General features: G+C 41.3%; 1 protein-coding gene across 1 annotated transcript in view; it reads left to right on the plus strand.

The window, feature by feature from the left end:
* myo9ab (myosin IXAb) overlaps window positions 1–27,635 on the plus strand; it is a 186,258-nt gene that overhangs the window by 111,045 nt on the left and 47,578 nt on the right. The window contains exons 11-14 of the mRNA XM_070439636.1: window positions 2,329–2,463; window positions 11,575–11,696; window positions 16,946–17,087; window positions 18,922–19,117. Coding sequence (XP_070295737.1) covers window positions 2,329–2,463; window positions 11,575–11,696; window positions 16,946–17,087; window positions 18,922–19,117 — 595 coding nt within the window. The remainder of the gene's footprint in view (window positions 1–2,328; window positions 2,464–11,574; window positions 11,697–16,945; window positions 17,088–18,921; window positions 19,118–27,635) is intronic.

Raw genomic sequence — 27,635 nt, forward strand, 5'->3', positions numbered from 1 at the left:
GTACAGAACGGCATAGGCAAGATGCAGTAGATGGTATAGAGTACAGTATATACATATGAGATGAGTAATGTAGGGTATGTAAACATTATATTAAGTGGCATTGTTTAAAATGGCTATTGATACATTTTTTTACATTAATTTTTCCATTATTAAAGTGGCTGGAGTTGAGTCAGTATGTTGGCAGCAGCCACTCAATGTTAGTGGTGGCTGTTTAACCGTCTGATGGCCTTGAGATAGAAGCTGTTTTTCAGTCTCTCGGTCCCTGCTTTGATGCACCTGTACTGACCTCGCCTTCTGGATGATAGCGGGTTGAACAGGCAGTGGCTCGGGTGTTGTTGTCCTTGATGATCTTTATGGCCTTCCTGTGACATCGGCTGGTGTAGGTGTCCTGGAGGGCAGGTAGTTTGCCCCGGTGATACATTGTGCAGACCAAACAGTTCAGTTCAAACAGTTCAAACTATCAGACCAGAGGACATTTCTCCAAAAAGTACGATCTTTGCCCCATGTGCAGTTGCAAACCGTAGTTTGGCTTTTTATGGCAGTTTTGGAGCAGTGCTTCTTCCTTGCTGAGCAGCCTTTCAAGTTATGTCGATATAGGATTCGTTTTACTGTGGAATAGATAATTTTGTACTGTTTCCTCCAGCATCTTCACAAGGTCCTTTGCTGTTGTTCTGGGATTCATTTGCACTTTTTGCACCAAAGTACGTTCATCTCTAGGAGACAGAACACGTCTCCTTCCTGAGCAGTATAACAGCTGCGTGGTCCCATGGTGTTTATACTTGCGTACAATTGTTTGTACAGATGAATGTGGTACCTTCAAGCGTTTGGAAATTGCTCCCAAGGATGAACCAGACTTTATTTTTCTGAGGTCTTTGCTGATTTCTTCTGAATTTCCCATGATGTCAAGCAAAGAGGCACTGAGTTTGAAGGTAGGCCTTGAAATACATCCACAGGCATACCTCCAATTGACTCAAATGATGTCAATTAGCCTATCAGAAGCTTCTAAAGCCATGACATAATTTTCTGGAACTTTCCAGCTGTTTAAAGCACAGTCAACTTATTGTATGTAAACTTCTGACCCACTGGAATTGTGATACAGTGATTATAAGTGAAATAATCTGTCTGTTAACAATTGTTGGAAAAATTACTTGTGTCATGCACAAAGCAGATGTCCTAACCGACATGCCAAAACTATAGTTGGTAACAAGAAATTTGTGAGTGGTTGAAAAACGAGTTTTAATGACTCCAATCTAAATGTATGTAAACTTCCGACTTCAACTGTACATACGCACACAAACACATACACACACACACAAACACACACTCTCTCTTTCTCTGTCACTGGCTCACTCACACACACATAATTTCATCACAGGCCAGTAGAATTCGTCACGTTTTTGCACTGTGATTAAGATTGCGTAGGCTGTGTGTTCCAGCAGGGCTCGGAGTGTGGAAAAACCAGAGGAGCTTGTTAGCTTTTAGCTGGCATGCTAACAGWSMWWKSWCTAACAGACCTTTTCTTTTCTTACCTAACCTCATGTCTAGCTCTATTGACCTCTTTCATTTGGTCTGTGGCTCTATTTAAAGGTCTCTCTCTCTCTCTCTCTCTGTTTCTTTGTTACTGTTATCTGTACTGATTATGTTTCGCTCTATCTCAGTTTGGTGTGTACTGAAGTTGCATCATTTTTGCTGCATGTGGGTTTGGGAGGGGTCACCGTGGCAGCTGACTGGCTTTGCCCAGTGGGCATGCAAAGGATTAGATCACAGATCACATTTGCTTCTCTCCTCCCAAATGCGTGCGTGTGTTTGTGTCCACATGTGTGCCCAGAAAATTGAGGCAGATGGCATGATGGCCTCTTCTGCTTGTTTTGGTGGTGCTCAACAGACGTGTGTGTGTGTGTGTGTGGGAGAGCAGATGAGGGTAGATTTAGACTGCTGTGGTTTGGGGCAATGTTAGAGGCACTGTTGTCCCTTAGCTCTCTTCTGTCCCACAGTGCTCTCTGATGTGCTCAGCCAGACCGCTAGACTCTTGAGACATAAGATATTGGAGCAGAGTTGAACATCCATCTGTCACTCACAATTTGTCATTCCCCTGTTTTGTTTGGGTCTTACAAATTGTACGCTTTTCATGAGGCCTGCATAGAGATAGCATGATGGCATGGACAGTGACATATGGTGCACCGTTATTCCATTATGTTCGGGTTATGTAGGTTTTGATGGGAGGTTCATCAAGAGCTCATTGTCTTTTTTCTAAATTGAGTATTATGTACTCAAATGTTTAATATTTGATCAATGCCAAATGAAACTGAACTCTCTCTTTCACTTCAGATTCTTTCAATTGGAGTGTTGGACATTTTTGGCTTTGAAGACTACGAGAACAACAGCTTTGAGCAGTTCTGCATCAACTTTGCCAACGAGAGGCTCCAGCACTACTTCAATCAGCACATCTTTAAGCTTGAGCAGGTAAGAGGTGTGTGTGTGTGTGTGACTGTAGAAATAGAAGGAAGCTGCGAGTCTACCCATCATGGAATGTTGACTTGAATGCAAATGTCCATTCTAGTAATTATATATTTCTATAGTTGTGACTTATGGCTCTTTAGCTGAGATGTGTGAGCACTTTAACCTGAAAGCAGTGACTGATCTGCCTGTTTACAAGTTCCACAATGGCTATTGTGAGGTGTGTTGTCATTTCCTTTCTATAGTACCCTCACCTTGGTCTTATTCGCTGGGCACACAATCGCTCACACCCAGCCGTTGTGTGTGTTAGCGTCATACTGTGTGTGTGTGTGTGTGTGTGTGTGTGTGTGTGTGTGTGTGTGTATATATATATATGTATGTCTGCGCTTCAGAGTGGGTATGCATTCGTGTCACTGCATTGAATCTACTCCACATTCCACAACATTATGTTTATAGATGATTTCTCCAAAAATGATAGGACTTTTTATCGCTTCAGATTGAAACAGTAGATGAAAACCACACAGAATGAATAGGGTTGTGAAAAAGGGCTATTTCCTCATCGTCGGAAGGAATGCAGTAAATGCACGGTTTACGAGGTCTGGAATTTACGCACTCAAGAGGTTTCCAGGCGGGGTGTTTTGATTTGGTTTTGATGAGGATGTTTTGGCCTTCTTGGCTACCGACTCGAGTAACGCTGCCTGTCTCCCCTCTGTCTGTGTTTACCACTTATAATGACCTGGAGATAGGCTTGTTCTATTCATGTTTTGTATGCATGGTGTTTATTGTTTTGGTTTATGTCTCATTTAGCCTATTTAGGCTAGCGCCCCAGCGCCCCAGAGGACTTTTGAGTTTGTTCATTTGCTTATGGCATACTAGGAGAACTTTTGAGTGTGGTTCGTTTCTTACTCAAGTTCTGTGTGTTTTAAATTTCTTATGCAGACTTTTCAGTGTGGTAAGTTTCTTTTGCGGACTTTTGAGMATTTTAAGTWGCTTATGTGGGGCCTTACCATATCRGCGTTGCGGACTGAATCACAGAATCCAGACATTAAAACGGAATTCAACAATATTCTAAAATATATTTGGTAGAAAATCAACTAAATTGATTGAACTTTTTAGAACATGTATTAAGTTGATCATCAAGACATCAAACAAAATGTGTCAGTGATTCATATTCCCTGCAACTTTCTGAAAAGGCAATGGCCGTATCTGTGATGCGCGTGTATGTCTACCRTTTGTGCAGCCGTTAGCGATGATGCTAARGATAACCTTCTTGTTGAGATGATCCCAAAAACCTTCTAAATGTTATTTTACGAGGTAAACTATGCCTACCTGGCAGGATGATATCATGATTATTTGCATCAATCCAGTGGCCTTTTGTTTTGCAAACTCCGTAATCACATGTGCGCTACAGAAAACTCCACTGACCAAAGAATGTTCTCTTGCTGGTGCGCACTTGAATTWAAAGGTAACTACACTCAACATTTTATCCTGATGTGGTTTAAGCATTATTGTGGGCTTAGAACATCCAATTCATTTTTTGTYTTATTTTTCTCTGTACCAGGAAGTATAGTTCATCCATCCTAGCATTAATTCTATGATGCATGTTTTTATTAATTTATTCTTTATTTAACCAGTGCCCGTATCCACAAAACATCTGAGAAGTAGTGCTGATCTAGGATCTTTCCATATAATATTATTTATTATGATCTAAAAGTCAAAACTGATCATAGATCAGCACTCCTACTGAGACGCTTTGTGGATACAGGACCTGGTCCCATTGAGATAGGAATCTCTTTTTCAAGTTAGCCCTGAGTCCTTTAGCTGCTGCGTGTCATTGCTGTGACCGGTTATTTGCGTCAGAAACTGTCAGTACTGTTACCTCTCCATGACTCACCACCTGCACTACTACACGTATCTACTAACCCACTGCCATTACAGTGAAATAGCAGGGCAGAAAGGGCACACACACACACACACACACACACAGCTGCTAAGTGGTTGCGCTAAAGCAGGACCTTTTAGATTCACTCTTCTGTCAATTGATCAATTGATTTTGTCTGTAATTGTGTTTGAGTGTTTTCATATCTAATCAGGTAATCATTATTTTACTGTAGGTCTTTCCCTCTTTGTCTAAGTGTAGAATAATGTATGTGTGGTTGAATCTCTCTGTTCTATTTCAACCATCGCTACACTGCATGTAGGGCTGTTGCGGTGYCCGTATTACCGCCACATTGGCGTCATGAAGGCAGTCAAATTCCACTTGACTMWTTAGTCACGGTAATTAGGCTTCTCCAAGCTCTYATGCTGCTGATGYTCATTAGTAACCTACCAAACTTCCTAACTGCCTGGTGCTCAGCACTCTATTGTCCCTCTAATCACTCTGACATCAAAGCAAATGTAATAAAAAATCGAATCAAACACTTCATGTMMCCCAACATTTCTATAAAATCAGAGTGATGGCCTCTATTAAAAAGAGGAGACTCCCATCAGCTTTCTATAGGCTAGGCCGCCCATATTTATTTCTCAACTCTCCTAATATTAAGCACATTGCTTATCACTTGTGAATGATATATTATCACTTGTGAAGGATGCCCAGCGTAAGGCAAGAAACAATGCCTTTTTTGTTGACTTTTTCGAATCATAGTCSCACACCTCATGTAGCCTAGCCGATAGGCCTATATATGTTTTGATAAGGTTTGTATCACAACTAAAGTGGCCAGATAACTTCAAATGTAGCACAWTAATCCGCTTTACAAGGGGTGTAGAGCCTAACTGGCATACATGAGCAGTGCGTGAGTTTCAAGTTTGGGGAAGATCATTTTCACCATAAAAATGCACCTTTATKATAAAAGCATTACCTGCATAATTGCATTTACAGACCCTTTTTSATAATGGTYTTTTCCCGGTAATGGAACATTCACGCTTATAGCCAACTGCCGTGTGCGCATTGCTGCGCTTATAATGTGAAGAAATAGCCTAATAGTTGATCACATTTTAAGCTAAACGTTGTGTKAGCCTCATTGCGTAAAAACGTTTTTTTGATGCTAGTGGTTGTATTAATTTGGGATTTATCGCATCCCACAACTGTCCCAGACTATGTTTGGAAACATATAGCCCAACGTTTGTAGAACAACTAAAGTTACATTAATAACTCTCAATAAAACATATAGGAGTARCTATTTCTTCATTAACCGCTCAACACAGAATAGCCACATGTGCGCAAATCGTTTGGAGAAAATATCCTTTCTATTTTATTCTGCTTTGTTCAATTGTATTCTTCACACAATAAAATAATACCACAGAATTCTAACCAAATCTTGTCTGATAAATGAGCTAGTGTAGCCCACAGCCATATGGCATAGCCAGATCAGGGCCTAACATAAGGACAACTCAGTTGAGTATACTATTCTGTTCTTCTGGAAATAGACTACATTTTCTTTAGACCTGCCTAAAATAAATAATGGATTTATTGTGAAGGTGTAGGCTGCATTACATGGATTTATTAGACTTTTTAAAATGTAGATGTTCCAAAGGTTTGCATCAGTGACTTGTAGGCTGTGTGGAAGCCAGGAGATGCTAAATGTGTTTATGTTAATTCACGGTCAATTACCTTGAGACCGACCGTTATTTGCTTGACAATCACCCGGCTGACAAAATTTTGTGACTGCCTGCARGTCCTCAGTGTACTTTAGTTAACATTTAGCATGTCACCCGTGAGTAAATTAGGTCTGGAGGACCTAGGCTGTGTGATGAGCTGTCATTACGAGGCTGAGACACTTGAGTTTTCATTAACACAGTAATACTCTGTCTGTCTCGGRCTATCATGATGAGAAACTGGTGAGCAACACTTCAGTTGTCCTTAACACAATGACATACCCTAAACCCTCGTTCTGCAGTCAACACATCTCTGATYCACATGCATACAACTGCAGTGGATGTGGTATGCACTGCATGTTAGGTCGTCTACTCTGTAAACCACCGTAGCTCTCTCATTCTCATGGTAACCTCCTAAAACTGATGCTGGATAGATGTACGCTGTGATCAGACAGACAGACACGATGGCTGTCACCGCTCGTCTCCCTCTCGCCGGTCCCTGATTGGCTGTGGCAGGTCGGCGGGCGGGCCCATCGCTGCCAGCTGGAGGAGGGGGGGGGAGCAGTGTTTTTAAACGTGTGGGCTAATGTCCCTTCACTCACAATGACGCTCACATATAACCACCAGCTGGCATTGGCTATGTCATCTGTTTCTGTCACCTCCACCCTCCACTCCTACACACACACACAACATACTGAGTGTTTTTAGCCCAGCTTAGGGCCTTCACAGCAACTTTTGAAATGCACTAATTGCTCTTTTCTCATAAAAAGGAACATTTGATATGAAGTGAAATAATACAAAATGATTTTCTGAACAAATACAGCTGGTCAATTGTACAGTGTTGGTTAATATTAGTTCAGGTGTGAAACAGAATGTGTCATTTGTCATGGAAAACATTGTTGTGTAAGGCCCTGTCAAACATAACAGTAGCTAAAACCAACCAAGCCTTAGTAAATCTTATGAAGTCAGTGTTTTTCTGTTAGGCCTATACTATAGATTTCTATCATCATACCTCACTTTGTTTCTTAAACTTCTTTGATATTAAGGGGACTTTGAGCAGTTCTGGACCGGTTCCGACTGGTGTACAAAGCGCTCTGTGAARGTCYCAGGGTCCAGTGCTGGAAAGCCCCATCTGCCTGCTTCCCGCTACCACRCTGTCAGCAAAGCAAAGACATCACATTTTCTGGCCTACCTAGACAAAGAATCGACGGAGCCCAGCCTGGGAGACGGCATATCAAATCAAAGTTTATTGGTCGCGTACACAGATTTGCAGAGGTTATCACAGGTGCACCGAAATGCACCTGCGAAAACAAACACACACATAATCCATATGAAAGGGGACAGTTCAGCAATTTGATCAATCGTGGTTTCATCTCGCTGTGATTATTTTCAGCCAGATTTAGAGCTCTCATTGTGAATAGTTTGTAAATAATTTTGTAGAATTGAAACACGGCCACTTTCTCTTGGTCACAGAGGGACGGAGTCACCTTTGTGCGTAAAGCTGAAGTTGTAACGACTCTGCAAACATTCTAATGGTGTCTCTGCATCGCTCAGAGGAGGCTTGGTAGAAGATGCTCTGTCGTCAGTTCTATGAAATGAGGCCKAATTTGTACCGTCACTAAATGTGATCAGATTTYTTTTACAGTTATAAGAAAGGTGAAATCTTCTAAGTTATTTGTAATTTGATTGTTACTATATTTAGAAAGCATTTCAGGTACTTCAAGCCCTATTCAACCACTTATGTTTTATAGAAAAAAAATTGTATAGTTGTTTATATTTTCATAATATTATTTCCTTGAGCTTTTGTCCTCAAAAGTGAGTACACCTCAGCAATGTATAACTATCTTTATCAGAAAGGTGAGTTCCAGACCTTTCTAGAACTCTGCCGCATTACTAGTTATTGTTTATGGCCATCTCATGAAATTAATTACTTTTGGGTATGTCTATATAGGCGGAAATCTACATTTTGCCATAACATTCTGACACATGATCAGGACCTGTCCTTGTGATGGCCAACTAGTAAGTAGGAAACTGCCACTTAAGCATTTACCCCAAAAACATCACCCCTAATGTTGCTTTAAGGTGATTAAAGTTTATTATAAGTTCACCCAAAAGTTTGGCCCTGCATAGCTATTTTTTTTCATATGGGAGTTTATTTTACAATACAAACTGTGGAGGTTAAATTGAGTACCAGGCCCTGTGTAAGGGGTTGCCAGATTCTGAATGATTTGTGTTTGTGAATAGTAGTGTGGTCATGTCCCCTCCCTCCAGCTGACGTTTGAATGAAGAAAAATACTACACACTTCTAATCCCCATCCCTTGCTCTGGGTCGAAGCTGCACATCGCCACAGATCTAGGATCAGCCTACAATCTCCAAATCCTAATCTGATAAGATCCTGATGAAATGCAAAAACGACCTCAGATTAGTGTGTAGGGTCAATTTATTCCACTCCCCCTTGCTTGCGCTCAATCTAGGATCAGCTATCCAGTTTATCCTCCCCAAATCCTAACTTGAATTGTTAGGGTGATGACATGCAAAAAATTTGTCCTAGTCCTCTTCCCCCACACTGGGCCCTCTCACCTCTCCAACCAATCAGTTACTCTTATCAGCAGCGAGTATTTGAGTGTTTACATTTMAACAGTGGCCAAAGCAAATAGGACCCCACCGAATAGTATTACCCACAGGGGCCCGACTCCAATGTTTACACCGCCATGCCAATTGCTCCTTAATTTTCGCTCCGTATGAAAATGATTTACAGACGTATCCGAGCTCAAAAGCACTTGACCACAGCCTCTATGCGAACAGTGTATCACATTTAGGCACTCTCCTGAGATATATAGACTTCTCACCAACTTCAAGAAAACATCTGTGCTCTGGTGTCTGTGTTTYAAATCAGAGGGCGATTCAATTCTGCCTTTTCTATGAATAATTGTGTAAATGGAATGCCAGTTCATTCATGATGCATCACCCACCCACTTAAGTCTGGAAACTTAATGAAATGTAAAATGGCCATCATTTTGATAGGATTTCATTAGCTTTACCGGAACCGCCTTATTCCAACCCCGTAGCTACTATTTCCGGTCAGTGAGTTCAGCTTACGCCTTGAGTACGTCATCACTATGAGTCATGTGGATCCGTCTTAAGTCCCAATCCTCTGACTCCTTCAGAACTCTCTGCTCTACAGTATTAGTACAGAGAAAGTAAACTACCCTCACTAACACCGATAGCCTGATCCCAGATCTATTCCTCCTATGTTGCCTCTTTCCAACTCCTATTGGCAAGACTGCTCTAACAAATCTGGGATCAGGCTATACAGAGATGCTCCATGACTCACAATGCTGTATCTATACTGTAGCTGCTTTTAAAGGTGTAAAATCACCATAACCTGCTCCCAACTCCCTCTACAGACCCAGTGTTCCTCCCTACACTTCAATAAACCACCCTTTCATTTTATAGTAACGAGAGAGAGCCTGCTTCTGTCCCCTACGGCCCTGGGCCATTAACACTGGGGCAGCCTGCCAAGCACAATACAGCATAGGATGCAGAGAGAGAGCAGTGAAAAAGAGGAGAGTGCGAGAGAGAGAGCCGAGTGACAGAGAGCAAGTGACCGAGAGGGGGAGAGAGAAAGAGAGAGACAGAGCACAGGAAGAGAGCACAAACTGCAGTAATAGATGATACGGCCATAACCCCTGAAAAGCTCTGTTGCACATAAAACTTATGTTCCCCTCTGTAATACAGGAAGGTTTAGGCCTTGATTGCTTTGCCCTGTGTTTAGTGCAGATTTGTCATGTCCCAGGTTGGAATTTCTTTGACAATTCTAAAAAAATATATATATATATTTTGAACTTTTGTCTTTTGTGATAGATGAACACAGGTGCACTGTCATAATGAGACGGTATAGTAATGCTTCGTGATGTGAGTAAGTTGTATGTACAATTTCATGGGTATAGTTTGCCTCTAGTTGCCACTTGGGCTGAGGAATAGAAAGACTTATTTCCTCTAAAACGCACACMAATGACTAATTTGTCATTTCTGGTTCCTTTTCCACAACCTCTTTTCTCTAACTACTGCATGTTAAGAAGGCTTTTCTTAGTGTGCTTGCCACATAGGGTTTAGACCTCAGAGAGAGAGGAAGGGGTAGGCATGTCAAGTCGCACACATGAAAGCATGTTCCTGCTTCAGCAGGCCACACCGTAAGCCCTGCTAGCCGCGGAGATGGGCGTCCCGGCTAGTTCCACTTCCTGGTCCTCTGTTGTTGTGATGGTGTCTGACCCAAAGATGCACACGATGGCTCCCACAGGGCTTCTGGGTCATACTACAGTAGTCGGGAGAGCTCGAGGGGCTTAGAACACCCAGCTAACATACGTAACCTGCACCCCTAAACCTGTTTATATCCCCCACAACTCCACTGGGTTCCAGGTGTCATAAACTGATGGTTTTCTCGACTTTCTTCGCGACGTTACACTGTAAAAAGTCTCGCCCTCATTTTTTGGGGGGGGGGACTGTTCACACTTGGAGACCTTTGTTGTATAGTTAACGTCTGGTCTGTTTCAATGTGGCTTATGCTTTCTGTGTCCAGTATGAAGGAAGTTAATCCTTAAGAGTCTATTGACGCACCCATGCGTCAATCTAAGTAACATAATACAAAAATCGGCTAGCAGAATCCGTCAGTTTAAGCTAGAGATATCAGGTTTGGGCAATCCACTGCATCCGCCTATGCCGGCCTGCAACTGTGTTTATCGTACCATGAGCCGAAAATCGGTCTTCTCATAAATGTCTGTAACGCCCAAACGGCACTAATCTGAAGGTAACCCATACAAACGAAGGGTTGGAGGTAGTTTTGTGCCAACAAAATATGTGGCCAAAAAAACTAAAGTATTTCCTGAGACGGATACTTCAAAACCTTAGTCAAAAAATAAATCATAAGGAATATTTTTTTTGTTTCCATTTATTAATGTATTGTTCAATGCATTTTTATGGGCTAGTAGTAAAGACCAAACTCAATATTTTATCTAATAATCATTTTGTAATTTTTTTTTTATACCTAATGTGGTCCTAAAATAAAAAATCTAATAGCTAAATGATCCATGGTATGACCATCTTAAAACAATTCCATATGTTAGCTTAGCATGTACCATCGCCTTCCAGTCGTTGTGCTAACGCTTGTTAGCAATTGCGCTAGCGCTTGTTAGCAACTTCCTTCAAACTGCACGCAGAGACTTAAAAATTGTATTCACGAGTTTATCTGACTCTGGGGAAGTAGATAAAGGGCCTCATTGTCAAATTCCCGAAGTATCCCTTTAAAGTTAGCAGAATGTACCATAACAAGTGTGATGAATTTACTGTTCAATCATGTTGTTTCTCTGCTGCATTCCCCAGACTTTTGACTTGACCTTCACGTGAATTGAATAAACTTTGAGTCCCAAAGGGGAAATGTTATGTATTGGATGATTTGTGAACAACTTTTACCGTCAGCACTATTTCTGACACCACATCACTGTTGTTCCCCCCCGCCTCCTCAGGAGGAGTACAGGGCAGAGGGCATCAGCTGGCACAACATCGACTACATCGACAACACCGGCTGCATCAACCTCATCAGCAAGAAGCCCACTGCGTTGCTCCACCTGCTGGACGAAGAGTGCAAGTATGTGAGCTGTCACGTCAAAGCCTTTCTCTTTTCGCCATCCTTTTTTTTTGTACACCTCTGTCCTAGTTAAAGCAATACCTCTGGGCAGTTTCCTGCAATGTCACATTAAGATGTGTACTTTCTTTCCAAAACCTGTAAAAAGGGTTTGTTCTTGAATGTCCTCAAGCTCCTAAGAACATAGTAGTTGGGAAGGATTAGGCAGGGCTCAGAAGATTGTGCTGGTTTTATACAGTCAGGTCCAACATTATTGGTATCTTTTGTTTGCTCTTATGTACTTCCCTTTTCAATTCAAACTACAGGTTTTCAATTGGGTTCATGTCCAGAGACTGAGATGGCCTCTGCAAAATGATGATTTTGTGGTCAATTAACCATTTCTTTGTGGATTTTTGATGTGTGCTTGGTGGTATTGTCTTGCTGGAAGATCCACTCGTGGCCAAGTGTCAGCCTCCTGGCATAGGCAACCAGGTTGTTGGCTAAAATGTCCTGGTACTTGGTAGAGTTCATAATGCTGTTGACCTTAACAAGGCCCCCCAGGACCAGTGAAAGCAAAATAGCCCCGTAACAACCAAGAGCCACCACCATATTTTACCGTAGGTATGAGGTACTTCTCAGGATATGCTTACGTTTTTGGATGAAACCTGCAGTTTGAATTGAAGAGGGCACTCCATAGGTGCAGACAAATGATATCAAGGATCTTGAAAGAAAGATTATGTATGGAGGGATGGCTTAAGATCCCTCCCAAAGTGTTCTACAATCTCATAAAATGTTTGAGAAAAAAGGCTGTGTCATTATCCTCGCAAGGGGAGGGTGCTGGAGTATTGAAATCAAATCCAATTTTATTTGTCACATGTACCGAATACAACGGGTTGTAGACTTTACTGTGCTTGTTTATGAGCCCTTCCCAATTATGCAGAGTTTWAAAAAAAATAAGACAAATAAAAATAGTGCAAAAATGAATAATTTTTACCCCTATATTTTTTGGTATTACTTGTATCTATTTTCCTGAGCAAATGTATTACAGTAATATAAAATAATATAATTTTCAAAAAAGAAATTGCATACAGTAAAGCTCAGTGTTTTGTATTGTTTATTTTACACAGTCTTTTATTGCCAATAATGTTTGACCTGACTGTATGGCAAACTGCTTTAGGACAAAGCCAATACAAAGTCAAGTTGGTTACATTGATGGACCTACACATTTATAGTGACCTTAGTCTCCCTACTTAGTCACCCCGCAGATTACAGACAAGATGAGGAATACAACAGGCTCTCTTCATTACTAGCGAAATGCTTGATTGATTACAGCTTTAGCCAGGCTAACTTAAGCACATAAAAATGATACTCATTCATACGTTTGCCTTTTTGGGGCACATGTACGCTTTCGCCCGCCCTTTTTAAAAGCCTCTCACACAGGCCACTTCACAATACCATTTCAATCCCACATAAGTTAGTCAGCCACGCACACAAAAACACACAGGACCACCATGACTGTATTAGCCATGCTAACCTAGCCTAACATAGCTATTAGCGCTGCTAACCACTTAGCCCGGAACACTCATCTGGATGTAATAACAAGTGGATGAATGAGTGTGGGGACTGCTTTCCCAGAGCCACAAGGTCAAAGAGGGATCTTTTTCCCCTCTTAAAGGCCTCCCTCCCGGGCCTCTCACGTGATTTATTTCATCATACGGAGGAACGCGATGGTAATCATTATGAAGCAGCCCAGAACCCACTTAAGATTTCATAATTTATAGTTAAGAGACCGCAAGCTAGCTGAAGCAATCAGAATCTCTCAAGGATAGCATTTGCTTCCAGGGGCCCTACTACAGGTTAGTCCATTTATAACGGGCCAGTGACGCGTTCTCTGACCCCAAGGGGAACCAGGATGTGTCATAGCCTCCGAGGCATGTTTTAGTGTATGGTGTGTAGTTTACTTTAATAAGGGAGCACGCTACTTTGTACAGAGCAGAGGAGTCCCATAGCATGCTTTAGCTAAAGGGCGAAAGTTTGCGACAATGTGTATGATAGAAAAAGCTGACACCAATTTACCCCGGTATACCATAGGCTTATAATTTTTGGTATACAGTCCCCAACATATTTATTTGGATAGTGAAGCTAAAACCGTTAATTTGCTTTCGAGTTCAAATGTTTCATATGAGGTGACAGAACAGAATGTCACCTTTTTTATTTGAGGGTATTTTCATACATATTTGTTRTACTGTTTAGAAATGAAAGCACTTTATGTAATGTATCTAGTCCCCCCATTTTCAAGGTGTCATAAGTATTTGGAAAGATCACACACAAAGGTCATACCCCCAAGACATGCTAACTTCTCACCATTACCAATGATAGAGGAGGTTAGCATTTTGGGGGGGCGTGTGTATGATATTTATGCCTCTAACTTTCTCACTCATCATTATTCATGATTCATTCATGATTATCCGTTATCATGGTGGTATCCACATTAATATAGAAGTGTTCAGAAACATTTTATTGTTATTTATAATAAAAGTGAATCGAAAATGACATTTTTGGGGGGCACAACATATTCTGAAACACAAAACAAACTGCAAATGCATTCAACAAGTTGGTAGAGTCACAAGCTTGATGTAGTCATTGCATGCTAGGAATATGGCAGCAAATACTACACTTTTGACTACTTTAATACACATACAGTGCATTCCAAAAGTATTCAGACCCTTTCACTTTTTCCACATGTTACGTTACAGCCTTATTCTAAAATGTATTAAATAAAATATTTCCCTCATCAATCTACACACAATACCCCATAATGGCAAAGTGAAAACAGGTTTTTAGATTTTTTTTTAGAAAAAAATAAAAAACAGAAATACCGTATTTAGTATTCAGACCATCGCTATGAGACTCGAAATTGAGCTCAGGTGCATCCTGTTTCCATTGATCATCCTTGAGATGTTTCTACAACTTGATTGGAGTCCATCTGTGGTAAATTTGATTGATTGGACATTATTTGGAAAGGCACACACCTGTCTATATAAGGTCCCACTGTTGACAGTGCATGTCAGAAGGAGGTCGAAGGAATTGTCCTTAGAGCTCCGAGACATGATTGTGTCGAGGCACAGATCTGGGGAAGGCTACCAAAACATTTCTGCAGCATTGAAGGTCCCCAGGAACACAGTGGCCTCCATCATTTTTAAATGGAAGAAGTTTGGAACCACCAAGACTCTTCCTAGAGTTGGCCGCCCGGGCAAACTGAGCAATCGAGGGAGAAGGGCCTTGGTCTGGGAGGTGACCAAGAACCCGATGGTCACTCTGACAGAGCTCCAGAGTTCCTCTGTGAAGATGTGAGAACCTTCCAGAAGGACAACCATCTCTACAACACTCCACCAATCAGGCCTTTATGGTAGAGTGGCCAGACAAAGCCACTCCTCAGTAAAAGGCACATGACAGCCCGCTTGGAGTTTTACAAAAGTCACCTAAAGGACTCTCAGGCCATGAGAAACAAGATTCGCTGGTCTGAGGAAACCAAAATTGAACTCTTTGGCCTGAACGCCAAGCATCACGTCTGGAGGAAACCTGGCACTATCCCTACAGTGAAGCATTGTGATGGCAGCATCATGCTGTGGGGATGTTTTTCAGCGGCAGGTACTGGTAGACTAGTCAGGATCGAGGGAAAAATGAACAGAGCAAAAGACAGAGTTCCTTGATGAAAATCTGCTCCAGAGCGCTTAGGACCTCAGGCAGGGGTGGCTTCGGGACAAGTCTCTGAATGTCCTTGAATGGCCCAGCTAGAGGCCGGACTTGAACTTGATCGAACATCTCTGGAAAGACCTGAAAATAGCTGTGCAGCGACGCTCCCCATCCAACCTGACAGAGCTTGAGAGGATCTGCAGAGAAGAACGGGAGAAACTCCCCCAAATACAGGTSTGCCAAGCTTKTAYRGTCATACCCAAGAAGACTCAAGGCTGTAATCGCTGCCAAAGGTGCTTCAACAAAGTACTGAGTAAAAGGGTCTGAATAATTATGAAAATMTGATATTTCTGTTTTTGCTTTGTCATTATGGGGTATTGTGTATAGATTGATGAGGAAAAAACTATTTAATACATTTTAGAATAAGGCTGTAACATAACAAAATGTGGAAAAAGTCAAGGGGTCTGAATACTTTCCGAATGCACTGTATAAGTGAATTTGTCCAAATACTTACAACACCTTCAAATGGGTGGATTTCATTTGAGCCGGATCCTGCTGGAACAGGTCTGGCACCTCTCCGTTTTTGGACTGTTGCTCCGGAGCCTTTCTGGCCGGATCCGATACCTCGTGTGGCATCTAAAACAGTTTTCACTTTTTGCAACGTGTAAACATTTGAATAAAAGCGATCAACGTTCATTGGAGTGGCCTCTCTGTTAATTCTCCTGCACACCCAAAAAAACATAATGTGAAAAAGTTGGTTTTCAGCCCGGGCCTGATATTCTAAGAGTTGATTTTGGTTGGGCCGGTCCGGGCTTATGGTTTACGCAACATTGTAACCTATGTTTTAGACCAACGCGTGGTCGTGGCTGTGTGAGAAGCACGCCTGTATCTCTAACAGAACTTGAATGGTGTGATAGACATGAGCCTGCAACTCTCATCTCTCCAGCGTTGCACTCTCCAACGTTGTAAAATTATGTAGAATTCCATAAAATGCGTTTATAGACGGCCATATTTTTATTAGACCCTAGGCTACCGAAACATTTCCGCATGTGGGTAACTACTGCAAGCGCCTCTACTCTCCTGCTCTATGCCACTACGCAAATGCAATGCTTTAGTTTGTGAATGTTAAAACATATGTATGGAAATACCCTCAAATAAAAGGTCCCATTCTGTACTGTCACCTCATATGAAACATTTGATTTCAAATCCATAATGCTGGAGCCATGAGCCAAATGAAATGTTTTAGCTTCACTGTCCAAAGGAGGGTCGTCCAAATAAATACGTAGTGGAGTGTAGTTAGAGATTTGTGTCAGGTTTCATAGGACTTTGTCATGCATTTGTTTCATTGTGAATACTGAGAGGAAGACCGAGACGTCTAAAGATGATATGTTACCTGTCAGTAAATACCCTGGTCCCAACTCTGTTTGTGTTGTCATGACCACAGGAGTTAGCAAGGCAGCACAAACTGATCTGGAACCAGGCTAGTCAGATCTCTATCCCTTGGRATCCCATCCTGCAGTCCTTTATATMAATGAATTAACCCTTTTAAATTACCCCCCCCTCATTTGTCCCTTTAGTTTTCCCCAGGCCTCTAACCAGACRCTGCTGGACAAGTTCAAGCGGCAGCACGAGGGGAACAGCTACATCGAGTTCCCCGCTGTCATGGAGCCCGCCTTCATCATCCACCACTACGCCGGCAAGGTGAAATATGGGGTCAAGGTAAGGACTGCTGACGTGACTTCATGATGGCAACATGTGTCCTTAGATCAGTGTACTCACCTGTCGACAACACAACATTCTCAACAACAGGTCATGCCTCATGTCAGCCTGGCTTTGTTAACTGATGATTGCCCTTGACACAAGCCTAAATGTGCTCCTGGGCCTCTAATAAAACCAATGAAATATTCTGTGCCAGAAAAAGTGTAACTAGGTGTGTAGCTAGGTACAGCCCTTGAGAGAAAATCAATCCCAAATGCTCAGCAAAAGAGAAATGACACAACTGCAAAAGAAATGCATTCCATGATCAGTTATGACACTCTGGTATTTGCCCTGGCCTTGCACCATTCTTTGAGTCATTTGTCAGACTTCTCAAACATACACTTAGTGTACAAAKCATTAGGAACACCTGCTCTTTCCATGACATAATGACGTAGACATAGGGTAAATCCAGGTGAAAGCAATGATCCGTTATTGATGTCACTTGTTAAACCCACTTCACTCAGTTTAGAGGGAGGGCAGGAGACAGGTTAAAGAAGGATTTCTAAGCCTTTAGACAATTGAGTGAATGGGCAAGACAAACAATTTCAGTGCCTTTTGAACGGGGTATGGTAGTAGGTGCCAGGCMCACCAGTTTGAGTGTGTCAAGAACTGCAACGCTGCTGGGTTTTTCCCYCTCGACAGTTTCCCGCGTGTATCAAGAATGGTCCACCACCCAAAGGACATCTAGCGAACTTGACACAACTGTTGGACGCATTGGAATCAACATGGGCCAGCATCCCCGTGGAACGCTATCTACAACTTGTGGAGTCCATGCCCTGACGAATTGAGMCCGTTTTGAGGGAACTCAATATTAGGAGGYTGTTCTTAATGTTTTGTACGCTCAGTGCAGACCGTAGGTATAGTTACAGAAAGGAAAACCAGTCCTCTTGTTTTTCCATTGACCTGTTTTGCAATTTGAATCAGATTCACTGCCCAGTTCCCTGCTGTGTTTTGATAAAAAAAAGCTTTATATATGCTGGAGGGGTGATATTTGTTATAATATTGTATATAGGCCCACCCATAACAGCTTTAACTGTAGATATGAAGCTCTCACATATCAGTTGGCAGCTACCCAGCATGTATGCATTAAACGTGTTAGTAATATGGTTGATAATGAACACAGCTGGGTGTAAAAACACCAGTGGAGGGAGAGAGTACATGGAATTGTGCGTGTGTGTGTGTGCGACATCAGTGCTACTAAACCCAAATGTCTTTATTTTCCACCTCAGTGTTGTTTTGCATTCTTAAGTAAAGGGCGTAGTATTCTCTTGCACAATGATATGAAACAAATCGTGTTTACATTATCGATGTTCTCTCCTTAAAGGCCCAGTGCAGGCAAACACTTGATTTTCCTATGTTTTATATAGTTCTACACGAGGTTGGAATAATACTGTGAAAATGATGATAATGCCCATTTCGTGTTCAAAGGACACATTTGCACTCGGTTTTGGTTTCGAGCTCATAAYTGGGCCATGATATAGTCATTCCCGCATTTGTGTCATAGTTCTTACACATAAAGTGTAGCTAATTACGTTGCCAAATCCTTGCCAGTTCAATCCACCTTAGAGCCATCCCCTCCATTGGGTATTAGTCGGTTCATAGATTTACAATTAGTAGAATGAACACCCAAGTGTTCAATTAAATAACGCTTACCATTAACAGTTTTTCTTCAAATTCTTTATGTTTGTACTGGCAATTCTGCTGCTAAGGTATGGTGTAGCTCATGTCTAATATCTGTATATCTATAGTTGATCTAGTTGATAGATCTGTATACTATCCACCCCCCCCCCCACAGGACTTCAGGGAGAAGAACACAGACCACATGCGTCCGGACATCGTGGCCCTGTTGAAGAGCAGTAAGAACGCCTTCATTTGTGGCCTGATGGGCATCGACCCCGTGGCCACCTTCCGCTGGGCCGTGCTCAGAGCCTACTTCAGAGCCATGGTGGCCTTCAGGGAGGCCGGGAAGAGACACACCGACAAAAAGACTGGTGAGACTAGGGCTGTTACGGTGACCGTATTACTGCCACACCTGGGMGGMRKKSYYYKKWMYKKGSSGMRKAAWTRCKKSMMYKCSMTTWYMRKKKYMWAWTWYGSRTRRRCKAYSRRRMYKSSRMSRMYWMGMRKWTWYMWYCSRWKCKAAKRTMSRWAKSGSCRMGMMSRRKYSKKRRRTATTGTTCCTGTAATCACACTGGCATCACTGCAAATGTGATCGAAAATCTAATCGAAACACTTCATGAGTGCCCATGAGCTCATGTTGCGRAATATTTCTATAGGCTATGCAACTGCGTGAGAAAAGAGTTTTGATGGRCTCTTAAAAAGAGGTGGATCCCATCAGCTTTCTATAGGCTAGGCCTAATATATTTATTTATCAACTTTCCTAATATTACGCACCAGTGTTGATTTTAYCATGTAAATCTTGGTGGGGCAAACAACAACAAAACATTGGGATGCATGGCAGCAAAGCCACTACACAACACAACACTAAACAAAACATMAATTGCACTATAACTGTGACAAATGGTGCCGACAAACTGTTAGGGCCTACATAAAGCTGTCCCAACTGCAGAGCTTCCTTTTCAGCACCATGGAGTGAATCCTTATCACTGCTACACCTGGCTATCAGCAGAGCCTTGTCTGGCAGTCAAACAGTTCATTCAGCCTCGTTTACTGCCTTTTAAAAACATAGCTGAAATGGCTCACTTGCTTAAACAAATGTGGTTTCTACTGACAGTTGAGATGTACAAACTACGGAATAAGGGGAGCGGATAAGAGGCAATCCGTAATTTTGATTAATGAGCGAGCTAGCGACAGAATTCAGAACATGGGCTGTTCTTACAGTGTTCTCCCTGTACACCAAGTCAGAATCYTAGGATAAATAAAGGGGGACATATAAGTAGGAAATGAAAGCTCTTACAATATTCGATGATTACATTTCCCTAAAACAGGCTATAGGCTACATGTGAACCAACAAGTCAGAACAGTAGGCTAAATTATGAGGGGGAAAGGGACCAAATTATTGGGGTGAGCTACTATGGGCTACTAACAGCTTACTGCACAACATACACTTAGTATTACTTTCTTAGCTACAGTATACATATCTCCCTGGCATATTACATAATTTATGCAGCAGCATACAATACATTTTTGGACTTACCTCACAGGAAAGTGGCGCAGCGGTCCTTCTTGTGGTAAAATTTTGTCATCAAAGTCTGGCATTCTCTGGATTTATGGTGCTTTCAAGACAACTGGAAACTCAGAAAAATAAAAGGTTGAATCATGACATCAGTGATCTTCAGTTCAGAGCTCTAGAAAGACAATTGAGTTCCCGACTTGGAATTCCGAGTTGGATGACTGTTCAAAAGTAMTTTCCCAGRCGGAGCTCAATTTTTTCAGAGTCCCAGTGTTCTTGTACTCACTTAAGTCTAAGATTTCACAATTCCAAGTTTCCAGTTCATTTTGAACAAGGCAGAAGTCATGCTGGATTGACAGCATGGCKAATGTATTCAATATTTTCTGGCACATGGTGTTGRATGTGAATGTTTATCCTTTTAAGCTTGGAAAGAGACCCTTAAACCCAGACTTGGACCACACACCCACTCCACTGAATAGCAGACTAGTGATTGCCTTGCAACACTTGCAGTTAGCTGCTGATTCCTTCCAAACCACTCATTGTTGAATTTGCGATTTCCAACTTGTTGTGTAATGTTTATTTCCAAATGCCGATGAGCACAGATACGTTTTATCTGTATTTTCTCTTTATATGACAAGGATCAAAAATAATTTGTCCGTAGATTGTCGACTTGATTCATAATGATGACTGCTTGTCTAGCTTGCTAGCTAAGATTTTGAAAGTATGATGTTGACATGATCAGTCCAATCAAATCTACGGTAGATATAACGTGATTTGACATACTTTTATCTGTGGCCAATGACCTTGAGCCTTCTTGGATGGGCACTTCTAATGTACCACCCAAGGGGCTTGAATTTTCAAATTCTCCCCATAGGTTTTGCAGTGACGTAATGTCCCCATGAGTGACTGAACATATCACCGCTTAACTAGAGAACATTGCCAACCCCTATGCTTAGTATTTTCCGCTGGCTGCCTCACCACCACAGAAAGCACTGAGCTAATGCTGAAACACCTGCATTTTGGAGCTGCTTTACTCAAGACCATGTTTGTATGTGGTTTTATTAAACACACTATTTTTTTTTTTATACATTATTTGCAAACTGATATGTGACACGTATTAATGCCAAAATAACATGCAAAACAGGCACACACAAACATATAAAGTACCAATCAAAAGTTTGGACACCTACTCATTCCAGGTTTTTTATTTATTTGTACTATTTTCTACATTGTATTATGTAGTAACAAACATGTAGTTGAATCATGTAGTAACAAACAAAATGTGTTAAACAAATCAAAATATATTTGAGATTCTTCAAAGTAGCCACCCTTTGCTTTTGAGGACAGCTTTGCACACTTTTGGCATTCTCTCAACCAGCTTCATGAGGTTGTCACCTGGAATGATTTTCAATTAGCAGGTGTGCCTTGTTCAAAGTTAATTTGTGGAATTTCTTTCCTTCTTAATGCGGTTGAGATAATCAGTTGTGTTGTGATAGGGTAGGGGTGGTATACAGAAGATAGCCCTATTTGGTAAAAGACCAAGTCCACATTATGGCAAGAACAGCTCAAATAAGCAAATAAGCCTTCATGGTCGAATTGCTACAAGGAAACCACTACTAAAGGACACKAAWAAMAAGAASAGACTTGCTTGAGCCAAGAAACACGAGCAATGGACACTAGACCAGTGGAAATCTGTCCTTTGGTCGATGAGTCCAAATGTGAGATTTTCTTTGTTTCAACATCCATGTCTTTGTGAGACGCAGAGTAGGTGAACGGATGATCTCCGCATGTGTGGTTCCCACTGTGAAGCATGGAGAAGGTGTGATGGTGTGGGGATGCTTTGCTGGTGACACTGTCTGATTTATTTAGAATTCAAGGCACACTTAACCAGCATGGTTACCACAGCATTCTGCAGCGACACGCCATCCCATCTGGTTTGGGCTTAGTGGGACTATCATTTGTTTTTCAACAGGACAATGACCCAACACACCTCCAGGCTATGTAATGGCTATTTGACCAAGGAGGAGAGTGATTGAGTGCTGCATCAGATGACCTGGCCTCCAAAATCACCCGACCTCAACCCAAATTGAGATGGTTTGGGATGAGTCGGACTACAGAGGAAAAGCAGCCAACAAGTGCTCAGCATATGTGGGAACTCCTTCAAGACTGTTGGTAAAGCATTCCAGGTGAAGCTAGTTGAGAGAATGCCAAGCGTGTGCAAAACTATCATCAAGGCAAAGGGTGGCTATTTGAAGAATCTTAACCTCTCTAGGGTACGTGGGATGGTAGCATCCCACCTTGTCAACAGCCAGTGAAACTGCAGGGRGCCAAATTCAAAACAACAGAAATRCCATAATTAAAATTCCTCAAACATACATGTATTTCACACCATTTTAAAGATACACTTGTTGTAAATCCYGCCACAGTGTCCGATTTCAAAAAGGCTTTACGACGAAAGCAAACCAAACGATTATGTTAGGTCAGAGCCAAGTCACAGAAAAACACAGCCATTTTTCCAGCCAAAGAGAGGAGTCTCAAAAAGCAGAAATATAGATAAAATMAATCACTAACCTTTAATGATCTTCATCAGATGACACTCATAGGACTTCATGTTACACAATACATGTATGTTTTGTTCGGTAAAGTTCATATTTATATCCAAAAATCTGAGTTTACATTGGCGCGTTATGTTCAGTAGTTCCAAAACATCCGGTGATTTTGCAGAGCGCCACATCAATTTACAGAAATAGTCATAATAAACATTGATAAAAGCATGGAATTTTAGATCCACTTCTCCTTAATGCAACCGCTGTGTCAGATTTCAAAWAATCAAGCCAAACAGATATCCYCCATGTTGGAGTCAACACAAGTCAGAAATAGCATTACCTTTGATGATCTTCATCAGAATGCACTCCCAGGATCCCAGTTCCACAATAAATGTTTGATTTGTTCGATAAAGTTAATCATTTATGTCCAAATAGCTRCTTTTTGTTAGCGCGTTTAGCCCAGTATTCCAAATTCATGAGGCGCGAGCACTAGGTCCAGACAAAGTCAAACAGTTCCGTTACAGTCCATAGAAACATGTCAAACGATGRATATAATGAATCTTTAGGATGTTTTTAACGTAAATCTTCAATAATGTTCCAACCGGAGAATTCCTTTGTCTCCAGAAAAGCAATGGAACGCAAGCTAACTATCACATGAACGCGCATGGTCAGCTCGTGGCACTCTGGGAGAGACCTTACTCAATCCCCTCTCATTCACCTCCACTTCACAYTAGAAGCATCAAACAAGGTTCTAAAGACTGTTGACATCTAGTGGAAGCCMTAGGAAGTGCAATATGACCCCATTTCCACTGTATTTTGGATAAGCAAAGAGTTGAAAAACTACAAACCTCAGATTTCCCACTTCCTGGCTGGATTTTTTCTCAGGTTTTTGCCTGCCATATGAGTTCTGTTATACTCACAGACATCATTCAAACAGTTCTAGAAACTTCAGAGTGTTTTCTATCCAAATCTACTAATWATATGCATATCCTAGCATCTGGGCCTGAATAGCAGGCAGTTTACTCTGGGCACGCTTTTAATCCGSACGTGAAAATACTGCCCCCTACCCCAAAGAAGTTAAAAGTAAAATATATTTTGATYTGTTGAACACTTTTTTGGTTACTACATGATTCCATATGTGTTATTTCARAGTTGTGATGTCTTCACTATTATTCTACAATGTAGATAATAGTAAAAATAAAGAAAAACCCTTAGTGTTCTAAAACTTTTGACCGGTGGTGTATTTTACCAAATGTCTTTAGTGGAACCTAAATCTCTYGAAGACCAGTTAAAGGGTCAGACATAATAGCATGTCATCCACATAGAGTGAAACTTTATGCTGTAAGCCCCCTCTTCAAGTATCTTTGGTGTTATTACGTATTGCTATGGCTAAAAGCTCAACTGCGATGGCAAACAGCTGAGAGCATAGAGGACAACCCTGTCTTGTCCCACGTTGAAGTTGGAAATAGGATGAAAGGTTATTATTTGTGCTCACTGTAGCTATAGTGGATGAGTAAAGGACTTTTATCCAGGACATAAAACTGGGACCGTATCCAAATTGTTTGAGAGTATAAAATAGATAATCAAARGCCTTATCATCATCAAGTGATAACAATATCTCTGGAGTGTCAGATGAAAAGGAATTATAAAGTATATTACAAAGACATCAAATGTTGAGAAAATAATGATACTTTTTTTATGAAACCAGTTTGACCTGTAGATATAATGGAGGGAAGGACTGACTCAAAACGGCATGCAATCATCAGAAAGTATCTTTACATCGCAATTCAGTAAGAAATTGGCCTATATGAACCACACTCAATGTCTCATTGCTGAGGGTAAAGAGTTTGAGGGGAATGATTCCTCAAATACGGAAAGCAAGAGAGGAGAGAGTTGATCTGAGAATTTTATTTGTAAAGGCATTGAATATTGCACTTCTTTAATCTTGCGCTGTACAAAATAATTTGGTRCCTTAGATAAGCCTTGGGCGACAGTACACAATTCATCACATCACCACGTAGTATTAGGTGTTGTGTGTCCATATTTGTGGCTCAATTCGGTCTTATGTAGCAAAATTTGAAATTGTGTTTTTTACATTGGATAAAAGTAAAGACTCAGAGCTAGAAAATGGTATATCATACACTACAGTTGAGGAACAGTGGGAAAGTAATTCTGCTTTGAAAGTTGATCAACTTGTAACTCCACTTTTGAGAAAATGGCCTTTGAATGTTTTGGTACAACCACTGGAGAGCTATTTTTTGTCTACACCTATTCGGCATCGTTCACACCCTCTTAAGCTATAGCCCCGCCCATAAACTCAGAGCGTTGTCAGATTGTCCGTTCGTAAATTCAGAGTGTTTCGCTCTAGGGGAGTTCAGAGCACACACTGGACGCTCTAGCCGAGAAATAGGGTTCACCCGAGCGTTCTGTCCTAACAACAGCATACAAGCACCCAAGCTAAATGGCTAACTTTGGCTGGCTTGCTAGCTATTTCCCGACACAAATGAGAGAACAGCTCACTGACCATTTTACTCGCCCTAGCAGAGCTGGTTAGGTTGTTTTTATGTTATCCATGAAGATGTCATCTGGAGTGTTTTCTCCATCTCCTTAGCTATCATACTCTAATTCCAATGATTTCAAAACTCGATCTCTCGGCATGTCCAGCCCACTCATTATCTCAGCCAATCATGGCTAGCAGGAAGGTTACKMSCTTTTTCTGTGGCTAAACCAACTAGGCTCGTATTTTAAACAATTTATTAGTATTTACAGATGGCAGACAAGTTTGTTATTAAGGCACATGAATGTTCACATGTTTCAGAAGGCATTTTTMCCCCAAAACGCATTTAGAATTTTTTTTTAACTTTTACGTTCAAATGGCTAGTGGTGATGCACGACATACGCCTAGTTTCCTGAAACGAGTCACATTTGGAAATCAAGAAAATTTATTTGTGAAGAATGAACTGTTATCCCAATTTATTGCATAAATGTAAGCCAAGATAACAGGTGTATTATACAGTCTTCCTACTACATTAATGAAGCGGCCTGCCGAGTCTGCCTCTACACTTGACATTACGAACGGTATGTTTTTCCTAATTAAAATGGCTGCTCCTCTAGTTTTAAAATGAAAATTGGAATGATATGATTGACCGATCCACCCTCCTTTTAAACGAGAGTGGTCGAAAGTGCGGAGATGTGTCTCCTAAAGAAAGGCGATATCTACTTTAAGGTGATTTAAATGAGAAAGAACCCTTTTACGTTTCACTGGGTGATTTTAAAGATGTAACATTCCAGCTAGCAAAAGTGACCGAGCAACCAGCTCTCCCTCATGATATTAGGTCTAGCCATGTAAAGTCAGGTGGGAAAAGGATAGATGCCCGATTACAATAACAACAATTTTTTTTTCAAAAATAGCAAATAAACCCAAAAGTTTAAAACAAATATTTAAAAAATACTCTGAAGTCGGGTATGAAAAATAAATCCCACCCTGGTCACCTAATAGAACAAGGTAACTGCTAATCCCCACACAAAGAAATCCCCACATAATGTGCTTGTAGTGGGGAACACTTAACCGATCAAGTAGAAAGCCCTGGTGAAATAGTGAAGGATTTAAAACAAGTTAATAAATAAATAAGAGATACTTATTTACAACCCCAAAACTAGGCTGTTTTAAAAGAAAGTTTAACATTTTATAAATCAGCAATACCACGAAGTTAGCAGCAACGTCTTTAAAGAAATTACGTAACCTAATAATAGAACTGTGCTTTATTTAACCTGGATTACGGGTACCATCAATAAATAGAAATGAGCAGCTTCATGGTAATAAATAAAACATTAAAACAAAAGGAGACTTGGCTCACCAGAACTAAGGCACTAACGTTACCTAATAATAACAATATAAACTGATACCACTGGCAACGCTATACAGTCTCTGCAAAAGAGAGACTGGGTGCTGCAGTGCTAGACACATTCGTCCATTACCTTAATCGTCAAATAGGTGAACATTCAGCCATTTTCTTAGTTAAACCTCGGTAGAACGTTCGCCTTATGGGGGTCTTGGAACTCTTTCTCAGTGCCGTTGTATATTATACGGAGTCAGGCAGAAAAAGCCACACCATACCGAACGTCGGTCCGTCACGGAGCACACTCTTGACATCGTTTAAAGCGGCACGGTCACAAGCAACGCTGGGGGCATAGTCTGGGAAGATGGAGATAGGGTGCGCCGTTTGCATCGAAGTGGGCCCAATTCTCTGGCACGCCGAAGAACATCAATACAATCCTGATAGTAGTTGTAGTTTAGCCACAATGACGCAAGGCTTTCCGCCAGGCTTTCTTGCTTGAGACCCGATGTGAGCGGTCTACAAGGATGTCTTTATCCAATTTGAGGGTTTCCTCAATAACTTTGAGGCCGATGAAGTAGAACTTGAGCCCAGGTCCTCAGCTTACCCATGATCCTGATATTGACTCTTCGCATATAACCTTGTAAAGTTATGCATTGTTCTTTGAGGCTAGCCACATCAGTTTCGAGCTTCTTAACCGTGGTATGTAGCGTAATCGTGTCATCTGAGCATGTTGACAAGCCTTTTTCCATGTAGGAGACAGTTTTCTTAACTGTATCCAGTTCAATACGAACCATTGCTGTTGCTTTGCGAGTTCATTCTTGACTGCTTGCAACTCCGACTTAGTAAAAATGTAAGTCCTCACTGAGCGCCTCCTTGAGTTCCGACTTGAGTGTAGATGAAATGTCCGCTCTGAGGGCAGCAAGAATCTCGGCCTCAAATAATCAGTGTTACTTTTTTCGCCGAGGGGTAGAGCCGCTGCTACCCCTTGTTG

This window comes from Salvelinus sp. IW2-2015, linkage group LG4q.1:29 (genome assembly GCF_002910315.2).
Source record: "Salvelinus sp. IW2-2015 linkage group LG4q.1:29, ASM291031v2, whole genome shotgun sequence".
Classification (NCBI taxonomy): Eukaryota; Metazoa; Chordata; class Actinopteri; order Salmoniformes; family Salmonidae; genus Salvelinus; species Salvelinus sp. IW2-2015.